At 49.6% G+C, this 23,789-nt stretch overlaps 1 protein-coding gene across 1 annotated transcript; it reads right to left on the bottom strand.

Annotated features, from left to right (window-relative positions):
• Positions 1-339: 339 nt before the first annotated feature.
• On the bottom strand, positions 340-20,319 carry LOC137166145 (vitamin D3 hydroxylase-associated protein-like). The gene is made up of 15 exons (XM_067567770.1): positions 20,064-20,319; positions 18,536-18,649; positions 17,254-17,397; positions 16,708-16,841; positions 14,839-15,045; positions 13,314-13,354; positions 11,325-11,449; positions 10,618-10,743; positions 8,880-8,977; positions 7,642-7,741; positions 5,676-5,719; positions 4,164-4,203; positions 2,168-2,276; positions 1,030-1,175; positions 340-705 (listed from the first exon to the last, which is right to left on the bottom strand). Exons 1-15 carry the CDS (start codon positions 20,271-20,273, stop codon positions 574-576), a joined length of 1,770 nt encoding a protein of 589 aa, XP_067423871.1. The 5' UTR covers positions 20,274-20,319; the 3' UTR covers positions 340-573.
• Between the last annotated feature and the right edge of the window lie 3,470 nt (positions 20,320-23,789).

The following is a 23,789-nucleotide window of genomic DNA, read 5'->3' as shown; positions in this document are numbered from 1 at the left end:
AACTAACAGGAGTGCCTCATACGAGCACACGACCAACCTTCCAGAAGCTGTAACACTACCTCAGCTCTCAAGCCTTTAAACACTGGCCTGTCACCACACAGCTTCCCTTGTATTGGATGCACTGGGTATATTTTACCGACTGACCTAAAGACTTTGGTGGTGCAAAGAGCAGCCAACGTATAACTTGTGCAGGAAATCAATACCTAGAATCATTTACATGACCAGTGAGGGGAGGAGAGATTGGAACTTTTCTTCCCCCCTTGTGTTGGAGAAATGACACAGAATCATTTGTACATGTCTGCGGGGAGGATTATCCTTTCCCGCACCCTCCTGGTTTTTGCTGGCTAGTATTCTGGCAGGCTGGTTGCTAGTTTCTGGCTACCCATTGACTCTCATGCTCTCATTCTGCACTTTAGATACGAATTAAACACTGGAGAGAGACAAACCTTCCTATCAGCGATGGAACAGACTGAATGTTTTGCTGAAGGGAAAGAAAATTAGGAACTTTTGCAATTCTTTTATTGGCTGGGAAGGAACAACTGGCTTCTTTAGAGACGAACACACCCTGAGAGGTCACACTTTTCTCCTTTTCCTCCCCCGGGCAAGTGTCTCCACCTCCTTCATGAACCGAAGGCACAGCTCCTCCTGCCATGGCAGAGCCACGCACTGGACTGCTACCGGCAGCCTCACGGCCCCTTTCACAGCCTGCAGAAAGACAAGCAGCAGGTTGTTACCCAGGATGCCCAGGCACTGGATCCAAATCCTCTTTGGAATCCTGATCTGAGCTTCCTCGCTGGACCCATCTCTCCTAGGGGGTGAACCCAAACATCAGATCCCAACTCCCCCAAATGTGGGGGGAATCTAAAGCTGAGCTCCACAGTTCAGGCCTCTCAAGTTCAATAAAGTCCCTTCTCTAATAAGGAGAGTGAGAGGGTGAGATATTCTCATGATGCAGGAAGAGATTACTCTCATGCACCATCAGTCTCCCACTCCATCCAGGACCCCCCTCTCCCTTCCATGTTGGCTGACCTGTCTCAGTCTCCTATCCCAGGGGTCACCGTAGTGGCCTGTGTAATGCTTCAGCTCTTCCTCATCAGCCTCTGTGACGGTGGTGACTGGCACAACCCCGGCGGGGAAGTTTAAGACATTGTACAACATGGTAGAGGACACAGCAGCTGGGAGGGGCAAAACGCAGCACATCAACAGGGAGATTCTAGCCCCGCGGCACCAGCCTTGTGGTGCTGGATCCCGGCAGTGCACAAGAGACACTGAATGCATCCACTTCAAACGCCGGGCACGTTGTGCCTCACTTTGAGAATCGCCCTCTGGGACCTCCCACAAACCAGTAACAGGGACTGACGTTGTCCATGTGGGAATCCCACAGGCACACAGCCGTCTGCCCAGCACTCCCGCAAAATGACTTGCACCAGCAGGAAGCTTTTTTTCTGTTTACACTGGGTGGAGAAATAGGGTGGTCTGGAGTCATGAGCACAGATTGGGACGGCAGAATCTCGGGAGTTCTAGATCTGCCTCTGACACTGACTTCTTCCAAAGCCTTTGGGCAAATCATTTAACATTTGTCTCTCTTTTTCTCCATCTGTAAAACGGAGCTTGTTTATAGCTCCCCATCGTATTTTTTTAATGCTTGTAAAGCGCTGAGAAAATCCCAAGTCACTAGGTATTGTTTTAGTTAAATGAATTCTTGAATTTTAAACTTCCCTGCTGAGCCAGGGCAGGAGAAACAAATCATAGCTGGGTGAGATAGGTAGTTTAAAGAAAAAAACAGGTTTACTGTTAGCATTACGACCGTGGCTAATGGCCTTGACCCAGATCCCATCCTAATGTGCTAGGCGCTGTACAAACACATCGGAAGAAACAGTCCCTGCCCCAAAAGAGCTTACAGTTGAAATAGACAGGAGATGGGAGGGGAATCCGAGCCAAAAGGACTTGCCAAAGTCCACACTGATGGTTAGATTATGCTAGAACAGGACTAGAACTTGGGTCCCCTGTTTAGACCACTGTAGCAATATCTGGCTGTAAATATCAGTATTAACGATGTTAGCAGATTGATTCTCAGAGACACTTCATTTCTGTTCAGTCAAACAGAAAGGCCGTGATGGTGAGATTCATGCCTGCCACACCATAGAAACAGCCAGAGCCAGGTTACCAAATAGCTTCCCAGGATACCCGACCGTGAAGGCAGGACCTAGGACTGGACACAGCATGACATCCAGCTTGAGTTTTCTCCACGTGGCGATGAACTCCATGCGGTAAGCCTGGGTGGAGAATGCGAGAAGGAGGGGGTGTTAGATCTGAGGTTCTCGACCCAGCCCCAGCATGGCGACATGACAGAACAGCAGCCAGTGTGTGCTGGGAAAGGGGCAGGACAGGTACACCTATGAATGGCATGCCAGAAAGTCATGGCAGGTGGGATGTAACTGCACTGCCAGTGGCTGTCTCTGGGACAAGGTGGAGTGACTGCCTCTCCCCTTGAGAGAGTTATTATAGGGGAAGCTGGTAGCACCATCTAAAGTTGCCTGATATTTTGCCAAAGTTTAACTGTCCAGGCTGAAATTTTCCATACTGCGTGTCTGCCTCAGTCTGAAATTTTGGGGGGAAAATTAGTTTTTTGGGTGTCAATCAGAGACAAAAGCATGCTCATGAAGGGAGGGGAACAGGCAGTCTAAACGTATGGCAGTGGTCATGATAGAAACACATCTGGGGCGGAGGGAAGGTTTCAAAGTGGATCCTGAAAGTGGGGAGAGAAGGAACGAATGCCACCCACGAGAGCCCGTGACAGCCAAGGACTGCATGCTCGCTGATGGAAGGCTGGGATCTCCAAGAAGCTGGATGGAGCACCAAGAGTATAAATGCCTGGGAAGAAGTGCTGGTCAAGCAAGACACAGGGGAACCTCACCCGGCATTAATGGTCAGGGATGCCAATGTATTCCCAGCAGGAGGGATGCTGAAGGAGGGGCGTGAGTAGTTAAGCACCGCATCAGCACAGCACGTCTCTGACATTTCCAAGCCATGTCTTCACTGCAGAGTTACTTGGGCGATTGGCAGTGGGTGCGAGCAGCCACACGGCAAGACCCTACCGGAGTTACTGTATCCTCGTGAGGCTGTGCTCTCCCCGGCTGTGTTACTAGGCCCCCTGGCGGCACATCCCAGGGTTCTCTGGGTTGCATTCAGCTCTGATTCCTTTCCAGTGAGTTGTGGGAGAACTTGTCTGCCCTTCTGGGCCCATGGGGGGAATTGTGGGGAGGCATTGGAGGACTATAAGCATCCCCACTGAAAAGTGTGCGAAGCCAGCATTCAGCTTTTAGCCAGGACCCCAGGATGGGCCAGTTAGCCCGGGTTGAAAGCACCACTAAACTCAAGTCAGAGGTTTGTGTGTGTGGACGGGAGTGGGGATAGGACTAACCCATGAGTAAGAGCCAGAAGTAACTCTGCAGTGAGGACTCTGCCCAAACCTCACCTCTGCCCAAACCTCACCTCATTTCTGTCCTCAGCCCTTGCAAGGGAAAGTTTGACTTGAGTAGGAAAAGCAGTTGCATTTTGATCAGACTTGGCTAGCACAGACAAGCCCTGAGAGGGTGAGCGTGCAGGGAGCTTACTGTTTGCTTCTGTTCAGTACTGAGGTCTGTGGTTAGTACGTAAAGTCCCTTATGCCTCTATGCAGTGATGCGTGGAGTACAAGGAGCTAGCACTCTCTGTAAGGGCACATGGATCACGTGTGTCTGAGTGCCGATACCTGTCAGGACAAGGCTCAAGGAGACCTTGACTCCCACATTTAGGGCCCTAAAGGCTAACAGGGCTGACTTTAGAACCCTAGCTCCTGGAGTCAAGTGAATTCACGCAAGCTCAGCTCTTATTTCTTTATGTAAATTTCCAGCCCTCTTGGTTGCCGGAAAAAGCATGAAAATACGACTCCAGGGCACCCCCATAGGCTTAGAACCAAGAAAGTAAATAAAAAGAACCCCAAGTTTATAACTTTTTATAATCTCAAGATTATTAGACCAACCTTGTGATTTTTTGAGGGCATGACATGATTTTTATACTTCGGAGGCTGGCAATACTGAGTAATGAAGCTTCATGATCGTATTTAGTTTTCAGGGGTAAAACTTTGCTTTCTTCTTTACAATAAGAAAAATCACATTTACCGTCACTTGGGTGTGCTGCTTCCACAGATGTTTCTCGGACCTGAAATTTAATTGAACACGTCAAAATGACTATGGTTAATAGACTAAAATACTGCAGAACAGGTGATTGAGTAACCCATGTCCATTTATGAGATGCTACCTTTATAAGACGCAGTAATTTTATCAATCATTAAAAAGACACAGGAACAATGGATTCCTCTTCCAATTTAGATAAATAGTTTTACTCTATCCTCCGAGGAAATAAACAGTGAAGCCCTCAAAGAGAGAAAGGATGGCCCAATGGGTAAGGTACTAGGTTGGGCCTCAGGAGATCTCGTTTGAGTTTTCATCTCTTCCTGGGCTAGTCACTTCATCTCTCTGCTCCTTGTCTGTGCGGTGAGGGTAATAAAAATTCCCTACCTCACCAGAGGAGCGCTGAGGCTAAATTCATTAATGGAATACCTGTCTTCTGAACAGAGACTAGAAGAACTTGGTTTGTTTAGCCTAGCAAAACACAGGCCGACAGGAGATCAGATCACTCGGGAGGTAACACCAGGGAGTGGAGAAGAACTATTCAAGCTAAAGAACAACGTTGGCACCAGAACAAATGGGGATAAACTGGCCATGAATAAATTCAGGCTAGAAATGAGGAAACCGTTTCTAACCATCAGAGGAGGGAGGTCCTGGACCAGCCTCCCAATAGGAGTTGTGGGGACAAACACCCTCGTTAATTTGAAGGTGGAGCTTGATAAGATCTTGAATGGGATTATCTGATTGGGTGGCCTGTGACGGCATGACCAGGGATATCCCATCTACTCTATGTCCTGTGTTCCTATATTGTGAGGTACTCCAATACTAGGACAATGGTGGCCCCCGTAAATAGGATTCTCTAGCTCTGTCTTCATACAAAATAGCGACCTTAGGCCACGATGGGTATTTTCTCAGTCCTTAATTAGTCAAATGCCCATTGCCTTCACAGGGAAAACCTTGAGAACTTCAGGATTTGTTCCAAACCGTTAGTTAAGTGGCCTCTGATTTGGAGCAGTGATGAGAACAAATGGGTGGGACTCAAGACTTGGGAGTTTTATTGCTGGCTCAGCTACTAACTCAGCGTGGGAGCTTGGTCAGACCTGGTCTCAATTTCCCACACGTACCATGTGCCATCTCTGGCTTTACACAGTTACAACCCTCTCCATTTACACAGTGAATACCCACTCCCAAAACACAGTTACAATCCATTTATCTCTGCCCATGGGACTCTGGCAAGCAGCAGATGTTACAATTCGTGTCCCTTTACCAGTAGCAGTGTGAAATGATGTGCAAAGATTCAAACTGACGGGCAGAACTGCAGCTGATGTAAATCAGGAGAGCTCTGTTGATGTCAACACAGCTATACCAATTTCCAGTAGCTGAGGATCTGGTCCACTGTCAGAACAAAGGCTCAGGACACGCCCGCCTTTCCTTTGCCCTATACCCCGTGCTGCCAACGCCCCCATATTTGTGCAGTTCATTGAACATGATGCTCTCTCTTACCTGACTCCACATAGAGCATTCAAATAACCTGCCAGGCGTGGAAACTGAAAAGAGGCAAATACATTTCAATTCAGATTAGAACTGGACCCCCAGAGTCTTGTATAGCCTGCAGGAAATGGTCACAAAGGAAGGAGTTGGATTCCCATCATCCCGGAGGCCAGTCATCATCCTCCAGTTTATTTTTGGCCAGCACTTCGTGGAGATTGCTGAGTCTAATAATTTATATAGCACATAATCCAAGCCCAGTGAAGTCAATGGGCTTCTTCGTTGGGCCATAGGTCATCATGCCCACAGACACAAAGCACTTTACAAACAAAATGCATAGCAGCACTGAGATGCAGCCACTTCTGGGGTGGAGTACAAAACAGTGCACACTACAATGCCCAACTGATTCTGGGCTAAGGACACCATTGCAGCCCCCGCCCCTTTTACAACAACAACGCCTACGTGTTCTTTAAAGTTACCATCATAACCTACTGTTCTCATGCTGTACAAACACATACTAATTCACTCCCATAATGCCTCTGGCAGGCAAGTCATTGCTCTCCCCATTTTACAGAGAGGGAAACCATACACAGAGAAGTCCAATGGGTCAACCTGAGGAGACAAAATTACTTCAGGCAGAGAGTAAGAAACATATGGAGTAAATCACTGAGGACTGGACTACACTACACAGTTAGGTCAACGTAAGGCAGCTTATGTCAACCTAATTATGTCAATGTCTACCCTACAGCCTTCCTCCCGCTGACGTACGTGCCCTACTACACCGACATCATAACCCCACCTCCATGAGAGGCGTAAGGGCTACGTTGGTGTAGTCAGGGCAGTGCGCAGTGTCTGTGCAGACACTGTGTTACCTACATTGGCTGTTGGCTGTCCTGTTTAGCAGGAGGAACAGGGAGGTGAGAAGTCCTGGGTGGCTTCCCCCCCACTGCGCCCAGCGGGGAATGGCGAGCAGAGGGGGCAGCAGCCTGCCTGGCCCCGTGTGGGGTAGCCGGGCTTTCAGCAGGGAGCTGCCAGCAGAGCTGAGAGACCGGACTCTCATCTCCCCACACTACCCCTCTTAGATCAGTGGAAGTGCTCCTGGTGTATAGGTGCACCACTGATCTAAGGAGGGTTGTATAGACGTGCATCACTGCGGTAATTACTGCGGTGGCTGTAAATCGACCTAACGTAGGTCGACGTATGTTTCTAGTGTAGAGATACCGGGGAAAGGAAATGAAAATCAAAGTTTGTAACTGAGCTCAGAGACTCATCGATTTTAAGGCCCGAAGGGACCATTGTGATCATCCAGTCTGACCTCCTGCGTAACACAGGCCTCATTTCACCCAGCTACCCCGGGAGTGAGTTCAATAACTTGTATTTGGCTGAAGTATCTCCTCCAGAAAGGCATCCAAGTCTGGATCTGAAGAGATGGAGAATCCAGCGCTTCTCTTGGTAGTTTGGTTGCATGGTTAATCACCCTCACTGTTAAATACTGGGTCCTTATTTCTAATTTGTATTTGTCTGCCTTCAGCTTCCAGCCATCGGATCTCATTCTGCCTTCTCCACTGGATTAAAGAGCTCTTTAGTCCCTGCTATTTTCTCCCTGGGAAGGTCCTTATGCACCACAATTAAGTCACTTCTCAATCCTCTTTTCAGTGACCTAAACACAGCCCCTTGAGTCTCTCATGGTCAAGCACTTTCTCCAGCCCTCGAATCATTTTGTGGCTCTTTTCTGGACCCTCTCCAATTTTCCAACAGTAGCTGTAGACAAACCTCAACAGGATCTTGGGGGAAAAAAACCAGGCAGGTGGGATGAAGAGACCTTAAAAAAATAGCAGCATTTTCCTTGATCTTAACATTCCTCACATTACAGTCACTATACTATAAACTCCACCAGCTTCCCATTGGCACTAAACCCCTGAATGTCAGATGAGGCCATTGTGGCACAAACCAGCATTGAAGATAAAAAGATGGGGCTCACCAGCGGTCGAACCATAAAAGCCAGCATTTTCTTCACCAAAATTGGAATCCTATAGCAATTCACCTGGGATTTCAAGCCTGGATCCACAACGTCCCCTGCACTGGGAGGGAACAGAGGGATGGGTTGGGCAGAAGCCAGCTGCTTTACACCTAGCAACTGGCTGAATCCTAACCAGAATTTTGCTGTCTTAATGCCTGGAAACAAACTCTCTGCTCTAAAACACGGCTTTCATCTTACACTGCTAGGGATGCAGGCAGCAGCCGATGCCTTGGTGCAAATTACAGTGCAGAGTACCCACAGGCCTGATTCTCCTCTAACTTACGCTGCTGCGTGGTAGGAGTCACTCTGCTGAAATCAGTGGCATCAGCTGGGGTAAATGAGAGGCAAAAGCAGATCCAGAGGGGGTGATGCCTGAGAAGCTCTGTTGCCTTCAGTGGAGTCACTCTGGAATTGCACTGCAGGGTTTTGGTCTCTAGTGTAAATTGGCGTAAGCACCACTGATGACAAGTCCGGCCCTTAGTCTTCAGATTCTGATGGCAGTAAGTCTGACGCCTGACTGGATTTCGGCACCTAACTCTGGGCAGCCATGTACATCTGAGAACATTGGCCTTGTCCCTCGCCGGAGCGGGTTTGGAAAGTGGCACAGCTCAGGCCTAAATCTCCAATACCACATGTGCAAAACCACAGGTGGCGTCCACAACTTGTGCAGAGATCTGCTGGCCCTTACGCTGCCTTTTCTTGACTCAGGCAGGTGCTGTGGGGCAGGTTGTCTCGCTTTCATGGCCAATAAGTAGTGAAATCTCCTTGGCAGGCAGGGCGCATTTGTCCATCAATGCATATTGACTCAGATCACATCCTCATCAGGGGCCAGTTTTACCTATCCACTCTCAGACATTACCTGCCTCCAATGTATATTTTCTATCCAGTCACTCGTTTAATGGAAAGAACTCCACCTGTCTCCATGGCTTCTGTCTTAGAAGCAGTCCACTGTTTGCCATCCATTATGGGCACTGACTGGTGGCGAGGAAAAGTAACCTATTCTCTAGTCTCAAACCCGTGTTCCACCTCTTCCTTCTCTGCCAACCCATCCTCCATCCCCACTGCATGGAAACGCCCTGCTGCCCTGACACAGGCTTGCTGGTTTTGCTATTGTTGTCACACACCGGCAGTCAGCCTGCGGATCGAGCTACCTGGCGATGGTTTAATTCCCACCAGGAGGACGGAGGGTTTATACTTACAACAGGCCCAGTAAAGTGGAGCCGCCATCAGCAAAAAGGCCTTTCACAAAAAGCTCATTCATGACGTAGTCAACCTGAGGGGGAGCGAAGGTCACCAGCTGTGTGAGAGCAAAAGGTTATTCGACCAGCAGCCGGTCTCATTGGAATGTAACTAATAACTCAGGTCCTGGATACAACACATATCACCAGGCTTAACGCTCACGGGTCTGAGCTGCCCTCTCCTTTCAATGGGGAGACTCACAGGAATATGCACCGTGCTTGGGAATAAACATAGAAGCAGCCAACTCTGAAATTCAGTATGTGCATGCTCTGCACAGGTTCACAGCTCACCCCTTTCTGGGGTATGGCTGTATTTGCCTAGAAGCTAATCATATAACAGATTCCAGCCCAGGCATGGCTGCTCCTCCCTTGGAACTGCTCAGCCCAGACCTTAGATCCTTTCTCCTCCCAGAGCCACTCCTATTTCCAGCACATCCTGGGTAGAGCTGATGAAGCACAATTCCAACAGCAAGTCAGCAGAGCTCCCTTAGAATAGCCCAGCAGAACTGACACCTGCTACGAGGGTGGGTCCCCAAGGGAATACTGCCCCTTGTACCACTAATTAAAGGGCATGGCCCTCTCTGCCCTGCCTCCCTTGTGCTGGGGAGAAGGGTCTCCCCGGAGCAGGGCAGGTGCAGTGTCTCACCATCGGACGAGCTGGAGTGTTTGCTGGCTCCCTTATGGAACTCCCTAGAGATCCAAGGGCGCTCGGGTTCACGCAGGCCTGTCTGTGCTGAACCTCTGCGTCCCGTCAACTCTCCCGCTAAAACCAGATGAACTTGTTTACATGGCTGAGTGAGCTTTCACCCTCTGGTGGCTGGATCCATACACAGGCTAAGAGACCCAGGACTGCTGCCTTTTAGGTCATTTGTCCTGCCCCCCTCCATCCTCACCACCACCAGCCATTGCTGGATTTGTTTTGGGTTTTTTTTTTTGTACTCAGGGGTGATGCCAGCCTCTTCCCGGTGTGGGGGAAAGGGGCTGAGGAGGGCTAGACAGGAAATTGGGGGGGAGGGGGCTGGGCCCCCCCTTGCTACAAGACCATGCCCCCTACACCTCCTCAGTTAAGTGCTGGCTCCACATCTTCCCCCGAGGCTCCCTGGTCAGGTCAGAGGCCGGAAGCCAGAGTTGGGCAGTGCAGGGCAACTGCTGCCCTAGCTGGCGCCATGATGCAGGTGGCCATGGTGTTCCCCCATCTCCTCCTCCTCTGCTGCTCCTCAGCTCCCCACCACCGTTCGGCTGCTCGCCACCGGTAAGAGCCGCCCAGGCGGTGGGACCCATCTCTGGGGCCAGCAGAGCCCTCGGAGAGCAGTGAGTCAGTCTGGGCGGCTATGGGAAACCTGTACCCTCCACCTGCCTTGGGCAGTGCGACATGGTCCAGGGGCTACTCTGGGGCCCCTTGGCCGCCCCGTGTGGACTTACTTCTGTGTGCTGCTGGCTCTGAAAGCAGCACCACCACCAGCAGCAGCGGAGGAGTAGCTGTGTAAAGTCTGACCTTTGCACTGGAAAGGGTGGTAACGGGGAGGGCTAAGGGACATTTTGGGGTGGTTATAACCCCTGCAAGGTCCCCCTGGCGCCGCCCCGGCTTGTACTACAGAGACCACGCGACGCAGATAAACAGCTGGAGAGCAATTTCGCTTTTATGGGCCACGTCAAAGAAACAGGCTCAGAACAAGAGGTCGGGGTCGCCCGTGCTCACCGTGTGTCCAGCTTCCTGGAGAGCCTCCTTGGTTTCAAGCACAGCCCGTCTCATGCAGGGAGGCAGCAGGAAATAGCCATCCGTGTCGTAGTAGCCGATCCGAAGTGGGGCAGAACTGGAGTACACCTGAAGTGAAGAGAGCCTTCTCTTAAACCAGTTAAAACTGGGCGTGTGTTGGGATTAGAATATTTATCAGCCTTTTCCCAGACTTTCCTGCAGCCAGGGCCAAAATCTCATTAGTCATGAGGCAGTCGCAAGAGCTGGCAACACTTTCGGGTCCTTTTCATTCCCTACCCCCTACCTTCTCCACTTCCCTGCTTCTTCTTTCCAGCCCAACCTTTCCTTCCAGGAGAGGACGGGTAAAGTGTGCAGTGTGAGGAAGTGCAGCCATTTTGCACAGCCGGGAGAGAATGCTGCAGGTGATCTCCGATCTCCGCAGGCTACCTTTGCCTTTGTGCAGCAGAACGGGAAGCCCTTGGGGGGCAGATTTCCCACCACACCCAATGTTCTTTGTCACTGCGCCCATTTCAGTGCACAGCGCAGCAAAGAGACAGGAATTTAAAGCTTGCTCCGGGCTGCATGATGGGAACAAATGTCTGCATCCAACAGACCCTCGAGAGAACCCGGTCTCTGACAAGATTCTATCCACAGCAGCTCAAGGCAGAATCACCCTTAAACTGGTGCCACTTCGCTATCCAATGATCTACCTCCTCGTTGAAGGGCATGGGCGGCACGGTGGGGTCCAGGCGGAACATGTAGTCACACAGGAGCGCTCTCATGCACAGAGCCAGGCTGTCCACGTCCCTCGCCATGGGCCCTACCATTCCTGTAACTGGAATCAACAGGGAAGAACATGGGTATCATTTAACCAATGGGACTTGGGTGGCAAAAACTGATTTTCGCCTAGGAATTTATTAGGAACAAGTTGGACCAAACACTGCAGAATAGACTGGCTAGAACAATCCTGCCCTGACCAGGGATATACTAAATCAGTGATACTCAGACAGAGGCTTGGGAGCCACAAGGGGCTCTTTAATCTCTTTAATGCGTCTCCTGCTGCTCTTGCAGCAGGTGATATTAAAACACTGGGTGATGTAATTATTAACCCATCTAAGTTATTAATCAATCATGATGCTTTTACTATGTAAGTAGTAAAGTTTTACTAAGTAAGTTATTAACTTGCACTAAGTTATTAACTTATTTGCTGTGAGAATAATATATATATATATATAAATGCAATATTTCCTGTCATATGTTTAAATATGACTATCTAGTACTACAGTAAATGAAACAATGAATTCCACCGATTGTGGCTTTTTTGGGTAATGTTGATTGCTAATTTAGCTCCTGAACCACTGAGGTCTGAGTATCACTGTACTAAATGATCTACTAACCGGTCCGTTCTTTCTCTTAATTTCTACAGGCCAAATCCTGAGCTCCACACTTAGCTTTTATCAAGTCTTTGATCTGGCAAAAATCCCACTGAGTTTGGGATTTGGCCTCCTGTATTCTTCAGGTTGTGATTAACAAAAAAACAAAAGCAAAGAAAGAGTGAACAGCCTCCAGGTGTCTCCCTGTGATGTTACCACTAACTCCCTCTGGGACTCACAGGTCACGCTGCAGAGCTGTTTTCTCTACTGCTGCCTGCAGGGAGGTCACTGTATGACTAATTCTCACTGCAGAACGATTGCCTTCTTTAGTTGTATTTCAGTAGAGTCTAGGAGTCCTAACTAAGATAGGATCGTGCTGCACGAGGTGCTGTATACACATTAGTAAGAGAGAGTCCCTCCACAGTCTAAATGGACAAGACATGTGGAAGAACAGAAAAGGAGTCTAGGGAGGGGGCTAGACTTCATATCCCACGCTCCAGACCAACATGCAACTTCAAAGCACTGTCTACACAGCTATTTTAGAGCACCAGCCCCACCACCCAGAGTCTGTCAACCCGGGCGAGGAGGCTTGCTTCTGCATGCTGTGTAGGCATACCCCTGAAGATTACTTCAGTCCAAATAATAAATAGCAACAACAGCAGGAAGCTTTTCTCCAGCCAAATGGGCAGGAACTGAGGTAAGCTCGTCTCTTCTGGGAGTGCTCAAGTAGGCGACATTTTTTCAGCACATAGTTTATTTGCCAAAAATGGCAGTTTTGGGTCAACCAAAACCGTTCTCAGATTTGGATCACATTCAATGCATAGTTTGTCTGGAAAAAAAAAAATGGGGAAACAAATCTCTGAAAAACTCTAAATGTTTTGTTTTGATACTTTGTTTAGAAATGTAGCTCGATTTAAATAAAAAGAAAAATACACGCACACAAAGTGTAAAGACCACACTGAAACGAAACATTTTGTTTGACCTGGAATTATTATTTTTTTTAATCCTTAATTTAGAAAAACTGAAAAATTATCCTTTCAGGTTGACCCAAAATTAATTTTTTTCCAGGGGTTTCGGTTCAATTGCTGAACCAAAAACAAAACGAAACAAAACACCAACTATTCACTCAGTTCTAGGAATAATTTACAGCTTCTGGAAATTCTTTCTTGTTGGAAATTCCACTTAAACAATCATCCACCACATTGTGCTCTTCAGATGGCAGCCATGCCCTGGAAGTAGAACATCTTCTGTTTAATCAAGATTCAATCTTAATGCTCTTCTTGTTCTACACAAGTTTAAAGAGGAAGTTACTTAAAATTAACATACCTGATAGGATCCCATCAATCGGGCCACTAATTCCAGAGAAACTGCAAAAGGAAGAAAAACAACAAGATGCCATGTTGCTAAAGGGAAGGGTTCACAAATTAAAATCTATGAAACTATAAATAATCATAAAACCAAAGGGGATTATTAAAATAATTTAATCTGATTTCCTGCAGATCACAAACCAGAGAACCTCACCCGGTAATTCCTCCATAAAGCCTACGACCTTTTTCAGCTAGAAAAGCTCTATTATTATTACAGAAAGATACGTCCTGAGAAACCCATCACTTGTCTCTCTCCCCAAATAGGAATGTAACAAAATCTGTCAGCAGGGTTTGAACTCAGGGTGTTTGGTGTAGGCCTGGTTTGACATGAGTAATTACACATGGGGGAGGCCTCGTTTTTTGTGAGACGGGGTTAGGGAGGTAAACAGATCAGCAGGCTGGAGACAGATTGTCTGTGCTAGCTAAGATAAAGGGGAAAGCCCAGGGAACCATTTACAATGGACAAGGTAACAATAGATAAGATTTGCCTTCCAGGCATAAGAGTGAGGATGTGTCTACGCTAGAAAACTGAGTGGATCTAACTTACGTGGGTATACAGCCACCGCAGTAATTACATCTCTTAAGCATAGACAACTCCATAATTAGATCGACGTATGCTGCCTGGTGGTGACCTAACTCTGGCCTGGTCTACACTTGCCGTGAAATTTGGCGGCAGTTGACAGGAGATACGCAAGTTACATAGAGTAGCTTGCGTATCTCCCGTCGACTTCCTAAAGTCTAACTAGCACGGCATCTCCACTACGCTGCGCCGAAGGGAAACGTCTTCCCGTCGACGCAGTGGTAATCTTTTTGCAGGGGTGGATTAACGCAGTAGACTTCCAGATTGATTGAGCAGGCCTCCACTTCCGCTCAGTCGATCTGGAAGAGTCGATCCAGCGGCACCAGCTCTGCCGCCGTCACTGTGCACATACCCTCTGAGGTGTAGACCAGGTCTAAGTCGTGCATGGCCAATATGTGCTGTAGAGGGATTGATTCCTGCAAAGTGACCAAACCGATCCCAAAACGTATGACGCAATGTGCAGCAAATGCAACATGATGTGTAAGTGTGTATAAAGGAAGAGATTTGCTGTGTAACTTGGGATGGGTGGCGTGCCCTAGACCCACCCCTTACGCTTGAATCGGGTCAACTCAGCGTGGCTTTGCTGTATGCCAAATCAAGGAGATGGGAAGAGATGGGAGTCAGACTGAAGTCTTGGGTGAGCGAGTGGAAGAGCTCTCGGGGGAACCCCCAACATTTAGTACTAAAAGTACAAGCTCTTTGAGCTACCAGGGCAATGCTTTTCTGAGAGAACAGCCCACCATTGCCTTTTGTCCCCAGCGACGTCACTAATGTGATTTCAGTATCGCATGTGCCTTGAAACAGGGAGGCGCTCTATCTGAATCAACAGAGCCATAGTCAGTCGCAGGTGTCCGACCGCGCAATGCGGCCCTGGGGCCGGCTGGGTGCAGGTCCCTGCACGTACCTCAGCCGATTGCCCGTCGGCTTGAGACCACACAGGCCGCAGAAGCTGGACGGCAGGCGGATGCTCCCACCTATATCTGTCCCAAAGCCCAGGATGGACCCTCCTCCGGCGATCAGCGCCCCCTCCCCTCCGGAGGAGCCGCCGGGGCTTTTGGTATGGTTCAGCGGATTCACCGTCTGGCCGAAGATCGAGTTGCTGCAGTCGTAGCTGGGAGAGAGGAAAGGAGCGGGCCGGACATTGGACGCACTCACATCTCTACTTCACATTTCACCAGGAGGGAGGAGGAAACGTGAACATTTCGCTTTCTGTCCATCATAATGATCTGGCTCCCGGCCCCTTAGAATGCGAGCGCCTCACAAACTTTAATGTGTGTGTCCTCGCAACGCCTCTGTGCAGAGGAGGAAGGTGAGGCCCAGACGAACTGACTACGTGACTTGTCAACCAGGGAGTCTGGGACACAGCAAGGAATTGGACCCAGGATTGCCAAGCCCCAGGCCAGCACCCCGACCACTGGGCTGTCGCTGAAAATCTGAAGTCACTTGAGCCCAGATCCTGAAAGATGGGACTTTCAGAAGCCGGCCAGCTGAGCAGGGAGCCGCTTGGGGCAGCCAGGAGTAAAGAGCCAAGGGAGGTAGAGAAGAGAAGAGGTGCGAAGGAGCTGTCACAATTCAGGGCACCTGCAGGTGTATTCCCCCTCTGCCGGCCACCAAAGGCACCCATTCAAGGCTCCAGTCTCCCCAGCTGCCACCTCTCTTGGGGAGAGACCTGCATCTCTCTCCCTCCTGACTGGGTTTTTTCTCCAGGCTGCACAGTTGGAATCAATCGTAACGACAGCAGGGAGCTTCCTTCCAGCCAAACGGGGCGGAATGGAGAGAAGTTCATCTCTGCCAGAAGTTCTGGAGTTAGTTCCGGACGTTCCCTGCCTCCGCTGTGATATCCCCAGCAAGCCGGACTGCCTAAACTGGGGAATCCAATGACTGACCAGGTGCACCCGGCCGACGGGCCGGAGATCAATGCCTCCCTCTGCTCTGGATCCTCAGTCGCAAACCCTCTCCTGGAGTTCGGCACCGGAGCCAGGTCAGCTGCTTAGACAGTCCATGCTCCAGTGGCCAAAACTCTGTCTCCTGCTCACGCTCAGCACCTCTCTCACACTCGCCCTATGTCTCTTGCTGCCCCACCGCGCTGCCTATCAGTGGCATACCTCCAGCCCCCATGCTTGTGGGGGGCAGGCTGGTAGCAGGTGTTGGGTGTGCGCTGAACACTCCTACAGAATTAGGGCCCACAGATGAGATAGGCGTTCCCCTACCTAGTTTGAGAAGCCAGCTTCGGGGCCACTGTGGCTTCGGCTTGAGCAAGGGCAGCTCGTTAGCTGTGAGGTGGCATCAGGGCTTTGATGCCTTTGAAAACGCTGAAGAGTGGGAACATAGGCACCGATGAAGTTAGGTGGCAGTGGAGCGATGGCTTTGAAAATGTCAGTAGCACCTAAATGCTGGAGTTAGATGCCTAAAGAGGCAGATAGACAAGGATCTGGGCCCCTGGGCTTTGTGTGTGGAGGCAGCAGCCATTTTGTTTTCCGAGTAGCTGCAGATTGTATTACAGGAGATGAACAAACAGTGCTCTCTCTCCCAGAGACCTGATTTCTGTGCTTCCCTTAATCCCAAACAGAAGCCAATTTAGACAGAGAGTAGAGGTAGTTTTGCTTTGTGTACAGAGACAAATGTGGCTGATGGAAAATGAATTGATTAAGGAAAAACTCAAGGAGCACAGCAGAGCCGATCGATTAACTCCCAGGATTAATGTAGACCCGGGCTTTAATCTTTCTGAGTATGGAGAGAAGTGGGCCAGATAATATTTATAATAATACATTACTTGAACAGGGACTGTGGGACATTGGTTAGTACAAAGGGAATGGCCCCCTGTCTCTTCAAGACCTTGATCATCACGCTGTCCTCTTGCTCCGTCCTGCTGTGGAGCTGTACGAAGCCACAGGTGGAGAGGTGGCCCTGAGGCAAGGAGAAACACAAGCCAGGTTGACCCATTTCAAACTCTTACCTTTCCAGGCAGCTGGAAACAGAGTCTTTGAGATAGTGAGTGAGGCGGGACGCGGGGCTCCCCTTTCTAATAGCCTCCATCCAGTATAAGGTTAGGTGCTCTGGCGGTGAACTCCACTGGCAAACAAGTATTGATGCATGCCTGGGTCCCGCTTTCCATGCCGCTACAGGGGTGGAGCTGATGTCGGGGCAGAGAGCTTCACTCCATTGACTTCAGTGGAGATCCTCTCATTGACGTGAGAGGTGAAAAGAGTTCATTCCTTGTCCTCTGCGCCTACTCACACACTCAACGGCCCACTTAAAATCTAATGTACTGCCCCCTCCAGCTCAGGAGGGGCTGTTTAATAAATGGTAAAGGAAGCACCTTATAACCAATGTGATCCTTTATGCTGACAGGAACGCCATGCAGCAACCCTTTCTCCTTCTGCCTTTGCACTTCCCGCAGCTGCTCCTCACACTCCGGAATAAAATGTCTCAGGCAGTTCACCTCCCGGGTCACCTCCAAGGCCTTGCCGCAGAAAGACAGGGACCGGGGCGTTAAGGAACAATAGCAAAATGATATACACGGTATTTCCACAGCATCCTACACCTTCAACAGGCTGTGCAAAGAGTAACTCACTGAGCAACAAGAAACCTAAGTATTGATATTCCAGACTCCTAGAGCCTCCAGCAGAGACCGGGTGTTGTCCTGCTAGACCATAAGAACGTCCACACCGGGTCAGACCAATGGTCCATCTAGCCCAGGATCCTGTCTTCCCACAGTGGCCAATGCCAGGTGCTTCAGAGGGAATGAACAGAACAGGGCAATCACTGAGTGACCCAACCCCTGTCGTCCACTCCCAACTTCTGGCAGTCAGAGCCTAGGAACACGCAGAGCATGGGGTTGCATCCCTGACCATCTTGGCTAATAACCATTGATGGACTAGGCACTGTACACACAGCGATGTTTCTGCTCCCAAATCCCACAATCCAGATAAGCGAGGCAGGCAAAGGGTGAGAGGAAGGAAGGATTATTATCCCCATTTTACAGATGGGGAAACTGAGGCAGAAAGAGACATGAAGCGGTTTGCCCAAAGTCTATGGCAGAGCTGGGCACAGAACCCTGATCTCCTGAGTCCCAGTTCAGTGCTTTGGGAATGAGTCCTGGATTCTTCCCAGCTGACGTCTCCTCTTACTCATGTTTGCATATACTCCAAAGGGGGAAAAATATAATTGCAGGTGAATGTTTGCTTTTTAGCTAGGTTGCCCTGCCTTTTCCCCTTGCAGAATGAACATCTGGCAGGGCTGGTCTAGGTAGATGTAATCCTGCCTCAGCTGAAGATCTGGCTTGGTCATGTCAAACTGCCAAAGGGACTGAGTCCATAGCTAGCGCGCTGAACCTTGCTGTGTTCGAAGTAATCCCAAATACACACCGATCTCAGTTAATTTGGAGGAGGAGGGACAGGAATCAGGAACAAGGAATAAGTAAATAAAAGGGCCTCTTGTATAGACAGCTCAAGGATCAGGCTGAATTTATATTCCCCTACACCCATCTCTTATGATCTATATAGCACTACATTGGGAAGACGGTGGTCAGGGCACTGGCCTATGCGTCAGGAAGCCTTAGTCAAGCAAATCACACTTAATTCTTCATCCATGCCGCTCACCTTGTCCATGTACGTGTAGAGGACGCTCTCTGGAGACAGGGAACCTTCCTTCAGTTTCTCAGACAGCTCCACAAGTGGCAGGGAGAGGATGTGACCGGCCTGTATCCCTGGGTTCTGCAAGGTGAAGATGCCTTACAGTCATTATGAAGAGGATGAGATATGGACGCTCCAGCCATCCAATGGCCTCTCCTTCCATACAGCAATGGGGCTGAGCCCCATCTAAGAAAGGATAATTTGCTATCCTACAAGTACAGGGGCCAGCTATAGTCTGCTTAAGCATTCCAGGGTCCAACCTTTGCATCTGTAAGTAGTTCAGTTAAGGCCAATAGAACTATTCAGCAGAGCTGGGTTGTAGTCCTTGGCCCTTAGTTTTGCAGCCCTGCTTCACTTCTGTTGGGTTTTTATTAACTGGATTTTAGATAAAACACAAAAAATTCCATACATATTTCCTGACCTGCAAATGCAAGACAGGTCTATCTACTCCCCAGCTAAAGTCATATTTGAGGAGAATGGTTGCTAGAATGGTGAAATAAATGCAGAGAAATAGCTCAGGGAGGTAACTTATTACTATTTCACTATGGAGAGAAGGGCTAGAATTGGGCAGGAAACAAGTTTCTCGTCCTAGGAAAAATTTTCAAGATTTTCAAAAAAATTCCTATCCCGATTCAGGACAAAAAGTTGAAATTGCAAAAATGTTCATGAGCCAGTGATCCAAAAGGAATTTCCATTCTGCTCAAGCAAAATGTTTCATTTTGACCTTTCTAATTCATGTCTTTATTTTTTGTATTATAAATTAACTTAAATTTTGCAATGAAAATGTGTTTTGACCCAAAAATGGAGCCTTTTGTTTAGAAAATGTCAAAACGGGACATTGCAAGAATTTCAAAACTTTTTTCCCCCAAAGTTTGTTGAAGTGGGAAATTCCCTGAAACGGACCCTTTCCCACAAAACGTTTTGGTTTTGACAAATTGACATTTTTGGACAGAAAAGCATTTTGCTGAAAAATCCCCAAATGGCTCTAATCAGAGCCCCATTGTGCTAGGTGCTGTACAAACACAGTGACATTCAGTCTTTTTAGCCCAAAGAGCTTCTAATTTTAACAGACAAGACAGACTAAGGGTGGCAGAAAGGAAGTTTCGTTGCTCCCATTTTACAGATGGGAACTGAAGCTCACAAGATTTACCCAAGGTCACACGGAGCCTATGGCAGATCAGTCTATGGCAGATCTGAATTGAACTCAGAGCTCCTCAGTGCTACCCCATCTCTATCTTCTCTTATACTTAGTTTGTAAATTCTTTGGGACAGGGGCTGTCTTTTTGTTCTTTGTTCGTACAGCGCCTAGCGTAATGAGGTTCTGGTCCATGCCTGGGGCTATTAGGTACTGTAGTAATACAAATAATAAATAACTCTCAGAGTGGATTTTTCCGGGCATCTGGAGAGGGACGAATACTGATTTACAGAAGGAGTTTATGGACAACCTAAACTCACTTCTCAAGACTGATTTGAATCCCTCCTTGGGGAAAGTTACCTGCTGTTTAAATTGCTGGACAGCCTTCTCCATTTGCCCCAAACCCAGATCTCTCCTCCTCCTTGTCTCTTTTATCTTCTTCTGCATCCTCCTCTGTCCCATCCATCTCAGTACCAAGATGGCAGCCACTGAGCTGCAGAGCAGTGCTGAGGCTAGGTGAGGATCCACCTCGACCTCAGGTAGCAGTTGCCTCAGCATATCTTGGATCATAGTGCGACCCGCTATGTGCACTGTGACCCGGGAGCAGCTGCTATAACTCCAAGCTCCTCCTGAAATGCAATGCAAAAGTGAGACAGAGGCAGGGCAGTTTAATCCCAACCAGCACCCGCCAACCTGGATTGGCTGGAAATGAAATCCACATGCACCACACCCAGGACGGGGGCACCACTCCCGTGCTTTCAAGTGTTGAGATGCATTCAGATGCTTTTTCTGCTCTTGCATGGCTCAAAAAGGGTTTGAAAGTTCAAAGCTGACATCGGCATAGTCCTTGTGGCTGAGGAATGCAGCTGGAAATGATTGCCTGGGAAATGGAGAATGAACTTCTCCCCCCTGCAGAGGGCCAGAACAAGACCTGTGAACCTAAGAGCTGAAGGAGAACATAAGCAGCACGTAGGTTGTGTGCTGGCCTATTGCACGGGGAGACTTTTACCCCTGGGGGTGAAGCGATCTGGTGGGCTGAGCATGGGGATCTAGGCAACGGGATCTCCTGCGTTCTCGTCCCAGTGCTGACATCCAGTCCCTTTTGTGGCCTTAGAGGAAACCAAGGAAAGAATCAAACCCTGCTGGAAACTAAGATTCCGCCCATGGATTTCCCCCCACATTGGGAGAAGATAAGGGGGAGAACAGAAGCAGAGGCAAGTCTATGCACACATAAGGCCAATATCCCCAGCCAAATCCTTGATCCAACCCCTCTTCTACAGCTTCCTCAGTAACCCCACTCTCCTAAGGATCCAAACTCATGGCTAATGCTCAAACCCTCCCCAAATAGACACACACCACCTGCGGCCCAGCATTAGATGGTGCTTAACTGGTGCACTTAGGCGGCTCGTCCGGCCAGGTCTGCGAGGCACGGCCCAACCCAGAATTCCCAACAGCTGCAAAATACATTTTGCACGTTCATTTCTATTGACTTGAGAGACAGCTGCAGATTTACGGACCGATCGTGATTCGATTGAAACGTCCCAGCTCCCTCTCTCCGGCAGCGAGACGCAGCGCCGCCGAGTTGGAAGAATGGCAGGGCTGCGTGAGGCTCAAATCTGGCTACAGTACACCCTCGCTATAACGAACCCCGGGGGATCCAAGCCGTTTGTTCGGGATAGCCAGGGGTTTGTTATAGCGGGGAGGGGAGAGACACAGCTCCCTTTCCCCACCACAGCCCCATGGCTGGAGGAGCACTCTGCTCCCCCCCACCACGGCCCCAGGCTTTAGGATCTGTCAGCCCCCACTGTAGCCCCGGGGCTGGGGGACCTCACACCCCCCCACCACAGCGGGCGGGGTGGGAGGTGGGCTCCAGGGATCACATTCACTACAGCCCCAACTTTGCTATTGCGAAGGGCGTTGTAGCGACGGTCCCGTCTAGCTAAGAGTGCCCCACAAAGCTGCCTTGTTACCCCCGGGGGACCAGACGGCAAGTGTGAAAAATCGGGACGGGGGTGGAGGGGGGGGTGACAGGCGCCTCTATAAGACAAAGCCCTGAATATCGGGACTGTCCCTATAAAATGGGGACATCTGGTCACCCTCGTTACCACGGCAACGCACCAGGCCCAGGAGTCACCCTTATAAGGGCATTGCTGTGGTAACCACCGCTTGACGAGGCCGTGGTAGCTGTTAAGCCCGAGCTGCAGAGGGTGAGGAGGGGGGGCTGCACCCTGTGCCTCCCCAGCCCCCCTACCGCACAGGGTGGACCCCATGCCCATGCACAAGGAGCCAACGGCGAGCCCCAGGCCTGCCTTGTGCTTGGCATGGCGGCTCCAGCTCCTGGGTCCGCCTGCTGCTGCTTCGCTCTAAATGAGGTAGGCTTTTAATGGCTATGCAATCGTACGTCGGGCGGGGGCGGGAATTGCGACTGTCCCAAAAACAACCCCAAACACCATGTTCACCTCTGGGGAGGGAATCGCCACCGGGCTGTGGGGAAACGATGCCACGGACAGCAGCCAACCCCCAGGTGCCCCCAGAGGGGTTTTCTCTGGGTCGGGATCCCCTCCGACGCACTCCTGCGCCTGTCCGTAGATAGCGATGCCCAATGGGCCCGCTGGCCTCCGGCTGAGTGACTCGAGGCGTTCCCGGTGAACGTCGTACCCGGCTCTGGCTGTCTCTCTAGGTGGTCATACACCTCCACAGTAGGTGGTTGCCTAAACCCGGCACAGATCCAGCCAGCTAACCAACAGGTTGGGTCATGCAGACTGGGGGAATGATAGACGGACCTGTCTTTTACATGGCGCTCCTGTGTTGTTTGCCCACCAGCCCTAGGAAATGCGGGCAGCCAGAACACTGGGCTTTTGTATTTTATTGCGCAAGAATAGGAAGCGTGGCAAGGCCTTGCAGCGCTTTGTTCTGTAGACTGAATCCCAGAACCAGGGGAGATAAGGCTCATGCCTTTATTTTTTCCAGCAGAATTTAATATTCAATATAAAATTAGAAAATACAGTCAAAGACAGACAGACACGTGTTTCCATCCCTTGAATCTGGATAGCCTTTTAAATCCTGATCCTCTACATGTTGTTTACAAAAGGAGGACGCTTACATGTATCCAATAGTGTATGTTACTATTATTTGTACTGCATCTGGAAGCCTCAACCTAGATCAGGGTCCTGCTGTGCTGGGTGTTGCAAAGACATAGAGTAAGAGAGGCCCTCGCTCCAAATTGCTCAGATGCAGATCCTCAGCTGGTGTAAATGGACTTAGGACATCCATTGATGTCATCGGACTTAGGACAATTGACGCCAGTTCAATCTTACACATTTGTGTTCTGCTCCTATAAGATGGTGGCTGTTCTCAGCTGCCCTGGACCCAGATCTCTCAACAGGTCGCGGGATCTGCTCACTGGACATGTCGATGGTGACCATGATGTTAATAGCAGGCTGTGACTGAGTGCTGGTTTGATGGGGGAGTTGTTTCCCTCCTTGTTTTTGCTGCATTGTATTCTGGGTTGGTAGTTCACCGGTTTCTGGCTACACATTGAATCATTTTCAATTCTGTGCGTTAGATGCTCAGCAAAAATTTAACAGAGCCAAACCGAGCCGTGTTGGAACAGGCTCGGAATTCAAAATAAAGGTTTGTTAGGAAACACGGATGGATTTCTCTCAGGCAAACGCCCTCCAAGAGCAGTGCTTAATTTTTGTCACAGCTGAGCCCTGTCACCTCTAGGCTTGGCAGTTCATAGCCCCAGCACCGCTGGGCTTGCGGCATCAGTTATGAATGTAAAAATATTGCTTGTTCCCTGGCACTTCTTTCACTACAAATTCATCCTACCTCCTTCACGACACAGCTTCGCCTGCCAAGGCAGAGCTATTCACCAAAGTGCCATAGGCAGCCTCCCTGCTACCCGTTCCCGACTGCAGAGGCACAAGCAGCGGGAAGTTACAGACACAGAGAGTAAAACTCACCTTGCTGCAGGAGGCTGCACAAGGCCCATGCCTTACTTAAGACCCTCAGAAAGCACAATGAGTGGTACATAGGTCTATATCCACCTCACCCAGGAAAAAATCCACAGGAAGGAAAGGAATA

Source organism: Emydura macquarii, unplaced genomic scaffold (assembly GCF_026122565.2).
Source record: "Emydura macquarii macquarii isolate MOO-44397 ecotype Brisbane River unplaced genomic scaffold, CSIRO-AGI_Emac_v2 contig_2805, whole genome shotgun sequence".
NCBI classification, from domain to species: Eukaryota; Metazoa; Chordata; order Testudines; family Chelidae; genus Emydura; species Emydura macquarii.
Note: the sequence above shows the minus strand (reverse complement) of the source record. Positions and strands in the feature narration are given on the sequence as shown.

Coding starts and splice junctions, on each gene's coding strand:
- LOC137166145 (XM_067567770.1), bottom strand. CDS start 20,273: ATGATCCAAGATATGCTGAGGCAACTGCTACCTGAGGTCGAGGTGGAT. Junction 13,355..14,838: donor CCGACGGGCAATCGGCTGAG/GTACGTGCAGGG, acceptor TTCCTTTTGCAG/TTTCTCTGGAATTAGTGGCC. Junction 10,744..11,324: donor CCATGCCCTTCAACGAGGAG/GTAGATCATTGG, acceptor TCTTCACTTCAG/GTGTACTCCAGTTCTGCCCC.